This window comes from Solanum verrucosum, unplaced genomic scaffold, assembly GCF_900185275.1.
Source record: "Solanum verrucosum unplaced genomic scaffold, falcon-dt-bn FXZP01000111.1, whole genome shotgun sequence".
Classification (NCBI taxonomy): Eukaryota; Viridiplantae; Streptophyta; class Magnoliopsida; order Solanales; family Solanaceae; genus Solanum; species Solanum verrucosum.
In genome coordinates, this window is record NW_026020099.1 from 3084 (window position 1) to 11907 (window position 8824).

Consider the following 8824-nt stretch of genomic DNA (forward strand, 5'->3'; position numbering starts at 1 on the left):
AGCGAGGTTGAGAAAAATGTAGGATTCATTTCACAAGATGCCATGTCGAGTAAAGTCTTTTTCATGGGTGTGAAGTGTGTCACACTTATGAATGAGAGGCTACGAGAAGCTTAGGAACATTCACTCTTTTTTATATTCCATAGTCGTGCCTAAGAGTTTTAACTCTATTTAGTCCTTTTCTTCTAATCCTTCTCTTGTGCTTATAGGCTATGAACACAAGACGGAAGAATGCAAGGAGGGCCGGTGAGGAGAATGTGAATGAGTTGGTTCCCCCTCAAACTCCTCAAAACCCTCAAGTTCCTATTGAAGAAGTGGTTATGTCTAATGTTGAGATAAGGTCGGCTATTCATAATTTGACTCAAGTGTTGGCCACTCAAGTTGCTAGGGATGCTAGGGTGCAAGTGAACCCCAATGCTAGCACTACTGCTTCTAGGATAAGCTATTTCACAAGGATGAATCCCCCTACTTTCTTTGGATCCAAAGTGGAAGAAGATCAACAAGGATTCATTAATGAAGTGTTTAAGGTTCTAGAGGCAATGGGTGTGTCTTCCCAAGAAAAGGCAGAGTTAGCCGCCTATCAACTCAAAGATGTGGCACAGGTGTGGTATGAACAATGGAAGGAGGGGAGACCTATTAGAGGGGGTCCGATAAGTTGGGCTACATTCAAGATGGCTTTTCTTGATAGGTTTTTCCCCTTGGAACTAAGGGAGAGGAAAATGCAAGAATTCATCAACCTCCGTCAAGGGGGTATAAGTGTGAAGGAGTATGGCCTCAAGTTTACTCAATTGTCGAAGCATGCACCTACTTTGGTGTCGGACTCTAGAGCTACAATGAACAAATTTGTTATGGGTGTATCCAATCTTGTGGTGAATGAATGTAGGTCAGCTATGCTAATCCCAATCATGGACATTTCTCGCTTTATGGTTCAAGCCGAGAAAATTGAGGAGCAAAAACTTAAGCAAGTTGGTAGAGAGTTGAAGAGGTCAAGGGCCGACGATGGAAATTCTTCTAAGGTTAGGTTTGAAATCCAAGATAAGCCAAAGTTCAAAAAGAGGTTTTCCAACCAAGGTCCTCCTAACACTCAAAGGGTCAACAAAGGTAAAGCGTCTACCCCCAAGCCTCAAGAACCAAGAGGTAGTGGTCCTTATGTTGAGAAGCCTATTTATACAATGTGTGGTCGAAATTATGAAGGGAAGTGCCTAGTTGGCACGGGTAATTTCTATGGTTGTGGTAAGAGCGGCCACATGAGTAGGGACTGCCCTATGCTAAAGGCTCAAGGAAGGGAAATGTTCAAGCACAAGCAAGTGGCCCAAATCCCGATGCTCCTAAGAAGAATCGCTTCTATGCTCTCCAATCCCGAGGTGATCAAGAGAGCTCTCCGGATGTTGTGACTGGTATGTTGCAAGTATTTTCAATAAATGTTTATGCATTGTTAAATCCCGTAGCCAATTTGTCTTTTGTAACCCCTTTAATGGCTATAAAGTTTGATATGCTTCCCGATGTCTTAGATAAACCCTTCTCGATTTCTACCCCGGTGGGTGATTCCATGGTTGCTAAAAGAGTTTATAGGGGTTGTCCCATATCATTGCCCAATAGAGTAACTTTGATTGATTTAATGGAACTTGATATGTTAGATTTTGATGTTATAATGGGGATGGATTGACTTCATGCTTGTTTTGCGCCCATGGATTCTAGGACCCGAATTGTGAAGTTTCAATTTCCTAATGAACCCATTTTAGAATGGAGGGGAAGAAATTATGTTCCTAGGGGAAGGATCATTTCATGTCTAAAAGCTTGTAAGTTGATTTCTAAGAGTTGTCTATATCATATTGTGAGGGTCAAGGATCTTGAGTCCGAGATTCCTAGTTTGGAGTCGGTCCCCGTAGTGAAGGATTTTCTGGAAGTCTTTCCTGATGACTTACCCGGGATTCCTCCCGAATGGGAAATAGATTTCGGCATAGTTTTATCGCCAGATACACAACCCATTTCAATCCCTCCTTATCGGATGGCCCCGGCGGAGTTAAAGGATTAAAAGGCTCAACTCAAAGATTTGTTGGATAAGGGTTTCATCCAACCTAGTATATCTCATTGGGGTGCACCGGTGTTATTTGTGAAGAAGGATGGATCTCTTCGTATGTGTATTGATTACCGACAATTAAATAAGGTTACCATTAAGAATAAGTATCCACTCCCTAGGATTGATGACTTATTTGATCAACTTCAAGGAGCGAGTTACTTTTCAAAAATTGATTTGAGGTAGGGTTATCAGCAACTTAGGGTGAGAAGTGTTGATGTTCCGAAAACAGCCTTCCGAACAAGATATGGTCATTTTGAGTTCTTAGTGATGTCCTTTGGTCTTACAAATGCCCCGGCGGCTTTCATGGACCTTATGAATCGCGTGTTTAGAAATTATCTAGACTCATTTTTTATTGTCTTTATTGATGACATCTCGATATTTTCTAAAGGTGAGGATGATCACATGAATCATTTGAGGATAGTGTTACAAGTCCTCAAAGATCACCAACTCTATGCTAAGTTTAGCAAGTGCGAATTTTGGCTAAGATCGGTTGCTTTCCTTGGTCACATTATTTCTAGTGAGGGTATAGAAGTTGATCCAAAGAAAACCAATGCGTTCAAAATTTAGCCTAGACCTTTGAGTCCTTCCGACATCCGAAGCTTTTTGGGTTTGGCCGATTACTACCGGAGGTTTGTTGAGGGATTTTCATCTATTGCATCTCCATTAACGGCTTTAACTCAAAAGAAGTCCAAGTTCGAATGGTCGGAACCTTGTGAAAAGGGCTTCCAATTGTTGAAAGATAAGCTCACCTCTGCTCTGGTTTTGACCATACCAGAGGGCATCGAAGGGTTTGTAGTATATTGTGACGCTTCCCGAGTGGGTTTGGGTTGTGTCCTGATGCAGCATGGTAAGGTTATAGCTTATGCCTCGAGACAACTCAAGGTGCATGAGAAGAATTATCCAACTCATGACCTTGAGCTAGCGGTCGTAGTCTTTCCTCAGGTTTAGCAAGTCCGGATTACCCACGATATGTGTTGTCTCATGAGATGGAAATCCCCACGTTTACTAAGTTAGGGTTTCTAGAAGCAATCTCCTTGACCCGTAACTATGTGCCCACATAGGACTTTAGCTTAGTGGATCCACCTAGATAGCTATGTATGAATGGTTACACCTTAGGTAAGTGTTCACCTTCTCTTTTCGGTGTGGGAGTAGAACACCGGATTCCATGCAGCTCTCATGGTCTATGTCGGTTATTGCAATATTTCCCTATGTAAAAGTAAATGAAGGTATAAAAGGTGTGAACTCTTACTAGGGCTTTCTTAAGGGTTTTTATATAGTGTAAGGAAGGGTATGAGACTTCTCTTGCACATTACACTTGTGGGATCCTAAGAGATGGTTGTAGTAGTGTTCTCTTATGATTATGATGATTATGACTTATGTATGTTGATGCTATGTTATGTATGATCTTATGAATGTATGCTTGAAGTAGGTTGCTTAATGTGATACTGGGCTTTGAATAAGGTTATGGGATTCTATTCTTTGCATTGCACTAGTATTGCTTGGGTTGTCTACATGTTGGGGTGATATTAAGTTGGTTATACTATGATGCTTACTTGTGTGCATATTGGATTTACTTGGTAAAAAGCATGTTTTGGCTAAATGTCCTTTTATGCATGTTTCAATGGTTTTTATGCATAGTAGCCATACTTAGTACGTGTGTTGTACTAACCCATATTTTTCTCCTTTTTCCCCAAACATTTAGGTTCGGGCCATTGAAGATTCAAGCTTACTTCTCAAGACACTTGGAGTTGCTTCCCCAAGTTGGTGAGTCCTCAAGTCCGAAGACAAGACCCTATGATCTAGCTTCTATGTTTAGTTCTTTGCTTATGTTGAAAGACATTGTTGTACTTCCCTATTTCAAGACTTCTTATTGATGTAAGGGCTAAGTCCCATTTTTGCTAATTCTATGTCTAGATGGTACATTGTGACGAATTTATATTCTATTTTTCATATATGAAGTGAAGTATAACTTCCAAAGTAAAAGTTTTAAATTTTTCGTGATTTTATTCTATGATACATGCTATGATGAATGCTAAGGTCTTGTATAAGACCTCTTCGGGGTCGAATAAGCCGGTAACGACTACAGGGTGCTCTCGGGTTGTTACAGGATCAAGGACAACCTAGGTTTAAGAAGAGGGCTCCAAATTAATATTTATAAAGTGCTCCTAAGGTTAACCATGAAGGAGGTGGTGGTTCTCAAATTGCTATGCCTACTTGTTCCACTTGTGGAAAGAAGCATTTTGGGAAGTGTCTATCCGGCACTAGTGGTTGCTATGGTTGTGAGAAAAATGATCACAAGGTGCGAGATTGTCCTAATATTGTGGCTAAAGGAAGGAATGCTAGGCAAGCTCCTTATAGTAGTCCTAGTGTTGATGGTCAAGCAAGGAATCGTTTCTATGCTCTCCTATCTAACAAGGAAGCAAATCCGGATGAAGGTGCCGGTAAGTCATAATTTCTAGTTTTGTGTTGGAATCCTTTTGTGTTGGTTTAGATGGGTTTCTCCTAAGTGGGGGATGGTATGTTGAATGATGAGTTGAGGTGAGTTTGGATATTCTTGTCTCCTTCTTCTATTCCTAATCGAGTTCTAGTCATAGAATTGTAGAAGCATGATGCATGGTTTTTGGAGTCTTGTGTGAAAAAAATGAGTTTCTATATTTCTCCTTATAATGATGCATGCTTTAAATTGAGTTCTTGATTAAATGAGAAAATCAGTTTCATGATCGTTGTTCTCCTTATATGCATAAATTGGTGAGTTGCTAAAAGTTGTTAGAGTTGATTTGTTGAGCAAGTTTAAGTGTATTCTTGATGTAGCTGTAACATCCGACAATTTAAAATGAATATGAAGAAGCTTGAAATTGGAAGTAGTCATTTTTGGAAAAAAATTCAGAATTTGGAAATTCGGCCAAGTGTGGAAATCAGTGAGTTTTTAGCCAACTTTGAGTAGTCATAACTCCTAGCTCAGAATGATCCAGGAGTAGTTCCAGTTATGTTTGGAAAGCCCTTGGAACGATCTTTCCAACGCCACCGAGTTTGCTCGATTCCGAGTTCGTATGAGCGACTTATACCCTTTGAAAGTTGGGCAGTTGGCAGGTAGTCCGTCCGGAAATTTAAGGGCATTTTGGTCTTTTCACAAATCATTTCTTTTGAGGTTATATTGTTGTGTTAGGCTGATTGTGGATCATTTTTGTTCCATTTTAAAAGAGTAAGAGTTAGGGTTCTTGAGTGAAGAAGAGAAGAAGAGAGAAAGAAGAGAAGAAGAAGAAGTGGGAGCTAGGGTTGTGGATGCAAGACCTTTTCTTCATCAAATTTCTTGGGGAATCTTAGTAAAGGTATGGGAGTTCTTTATCTAGGGCAAGCTATCGCCCTAGAGCCAATTTCAAATGGTTTTCAACTTTTCCAAAGTTTGTGAAAAAGCCTAATTTCTACTCAAACTCATGGGTTCTTGCATGAAACGATTTCAAATGATAAGTTATGATATTATTGATGTTTATTTGATGTTTTAAGATGAAAAACTCCATGAATCCTTGTATTCTACAAAACCCCAAAATGTGTTTATGAAGTGGTCTATTTCTATAAATTCAAAGTTGATGGAATTATGTGTAAAGTGAATTGTATTGATATCTCTTGTGTTGTTTAATTTTTATTCATGATTAATTGTTGATAATGGGTGAATTAAGGGTGGTAAGCCTTATGAGTGAAGTATTGGTGATTGCTTGGATTTTTGGTGATTTTGGCTATGGCTTTGAATTATGGTAAGAAAGCTTGAACTCTCTTTATTGAATTAATTGTTGTTGGTAGGTTGAATCCACATTTGGTGGAAGTGTTATATCTTGTTCTTGTGTGGTATTATTGTTAATTGTAGCCATGAAGGCATTGGGGAAGTTGTTGCATAATGTTGGAATATTGTATTATTGTGAATTAAGGCCATGAAGGGCATTATATGAGTGTTATTGTATTGTTATATTATTATATATGAATGAGGCTATATGTAAAGTCCTATATGAAGCTATATGTAAAGTTTTATGTGAACCTATATGTGAAGGTATGATGTGAATGAGTTTTATATGAAGTTATATGTGAAGGTATGATGTGAATGAGTTTTATGTGATCTTGTGATGATCCTATGTAAAGTGGATAGCATTGTGAGTTAAAGTATGATTTATCATGATGTATATATGAAATGATGTTGGATTATGAAGTATCCTTAAATGAAAATGTTGTGACCTGGTTGGTAGACTAAAGTGTCCCTCCTTGTTACTTAAAGTCTTGAATGCATGAATGTGTGAAATGGGCAAAACTAAGAAATGGTGCCCTTTCTATAAATGCTAAAAGAGAAATTCTAGGCCAAGACTTGAATCGGCAAAACTAAGAAATGGTGCCCTTTCATAAGTCTAGCTTTCCTAAGTAAATGTAAAACCATGAAATCGGTAGACCTAATGGTGGTAGCCCTTCTCATGTGTGAAATGATGAACCTTGGACCGGCAGGCTTAAGGCACCCTTAATGAAAAATCGGTAGGCCTAAGGCACCCTTTCAGGGGGATTTAATGAGCTATCCTTATGAACCTTGATTCGCCATGACTAAGAAATGGGGCCTTTCTTGGGAAGAGGTACTATGAGTTGGTTGAACTAGAAAAGGAACCTTCTCTAAGTACATATGTGATTGAATACTCTATGGGAAACAAGACTAGCACCGAGTGGATGTGGTTAGGAAGGTGTCCTAGTTGAGTATGAGATTAGGCACAATGAACTTCCTTGGACATCCCCTAAACCATGTGCCTACATGGGTTGCTTACTAGTTCTACCTTTGGCAAGTAAAACAACCTCCACGGAGTAGGATAGACTCCGGATTCCATACCTAGCTAGTATGGTCTATGTCGGTTATGCCTATTCCCATCATGTGGGATGCGCACTCTAGTTATTGGATAGGTTCTACAACGTGTAGGTAGTAGTATGGGATGTTATCTACACATGGCACGAGTAGGCTTTGAAGATACTAAAGTGAGTTCCCTAAGTCTAACGACTATTATGTGAAAGTCCCCTTATGTGCTTGAATGTCTCCAAAAATGGTTTCTTAAAGAATGTTGGTCTATTGATGTTATGTTGTAAAGGAAATGTCTTTATCTAAGGTAATCTTGAGGAACATTTAAGTGTGCTTGAAGAGGTTGTATTGGCGGTCACTTCTTGTCTTACTCAAGTGTGTCTTAAGGTTATATTAGGTAGAGGTCCTATGGTAATGAAATGGCATGTGTTCCTTTAAAGCTAAGCATGGGTTGTATATGAATATATGTTGAGTATGTATACGGTTGGCTATGGTTTTATATGTGAACATTGACTTAGTATGTTATATTGTAATGGTAAATTTCCTTATCTATGGTAACCCTTAGGAACACTTAGGTGTATATGAAGAGATTGTATGGGCGGTCACTTCATGTTTCACTTAAGTGTGGCTTTGGGTAACTTGAGATAGAGGTCAAGAAATGATGAAAAGGCTTACTTGTCAATTATGTTCATGTGTTGTACATTGGTACTAGTTGTGCATGATGGCTTGTGATATGAAGCATGATAAGTGGTAAGTTCACATTTGGTGGCCTTAGGATGATGCTTTAGTGTGGATGGTGGTATGGGACGCTATCCATACATTGCACAAAGTGTTGTCCAAGGGTTACTTGAGGTGGATGGTTTAAGGTGAAAGAATGGGTTATGTGTGGAGTATGTGCTAAAGTGGTTAATGACTTGTATGTTGGTTATGGTTGGATATTGTGACTCTTATACTTGTATTTTTTTCATGAAGTTTTACCAAATTGCATAAAAGCATGTTTCTCCAATAAACGTCCCTTTTAGCATGTTTTTGCATGGCTTCCATACTTAGTACTTAATTGTGCTAACCCCTTTCTTTCCCTTTTTGACTAAAGTGTAGGGATTTGGAGATGGTGACATGGCATGGCTATTTGATAGGTTTCTAAGTGTTGAAGATAAAGACTTGGTGAGTCCTCATATATTCGAGGACAATACCCCATATGTTCTTTTATGTCTTTTTAGTATTGTTTAAGTTGTGTATGGGATTGGTCCCGAATTTTGTACTCTAAAGTATTAGATGGTTTTGAGACATCATGTATAAAGTCTAGAAAGTCTTTCGCTTGCTATTTTTTTTTTTTAATGAAATGTTTTCTTGGTAAAGAAAGTTTTTAATTCCTTATGGTTTTAGTGTCTATGCGATGAATGAATGCTAAGAGGCTTGTTTAAGACCTCTTCGAGGTCGAGTACGCCGGTTACGACTAGGGGGTGATCCCGGGTCGTGACAGTAGCATGATTGTGTTTTAATAAGATAATTGCATATTGTGTTCTTTAATGTTGTTATGAGGATGAGGTGCTATGGAGAAGGAAGTTCCTCCAAATAAATGAGAAATGGAAAAAAAAAAGGGTTTGAGGCATGTTGAGTTGTAGGTGTGATTCCTACTTCCATAAATTTGAATGAAGTTGTGTTGTAATGGCTTGTTATGTGGAGTTGATGTTTCCTCCTTGATGAGTGCTTTCATATTGATATTGTATGATTGTTGTGGGTTGCTAGTCTTGAGTCATTACCCTTAATATTTTAAAGTGTCATTTGAGGACGAATGTTCCCAAGTGGGGATATTGTAACACCCCTCAAAATGAAGTAGGATAAAGTAGAGCCTCACATGGGTCCTAAGATTTAATAACTTGTTAAAATAATGAAGAATAGCCTTTTTAGTCAGTTATAAAGAGTTT

At 38.7% G+C, this 8824-nt stretch overlaps 1 protein-coding gene across 1 annotated transcript; it reads left to right on the plus strand.

Moving 5' to 3' along the window:
• Positions 1–206: 206 nt before the first annotated feature.
• On the plus strand, positions 207–4529 carry LOC125824884 (uncharacterized; the record flags this gene model as incomplete). The annotated part of the gene is made up of 4 exons (XM_049504228.1): positions 207–604; positions 881–1013; positions 1253–1394; positions 4261–4529. Coding segments are annotated over 4 exons (942 nt in total), but the record flags the coding sequence as incomplete, so codon positions are not given.
• Positions 4530–8824: the final 4295 nt, after the last annotated feature.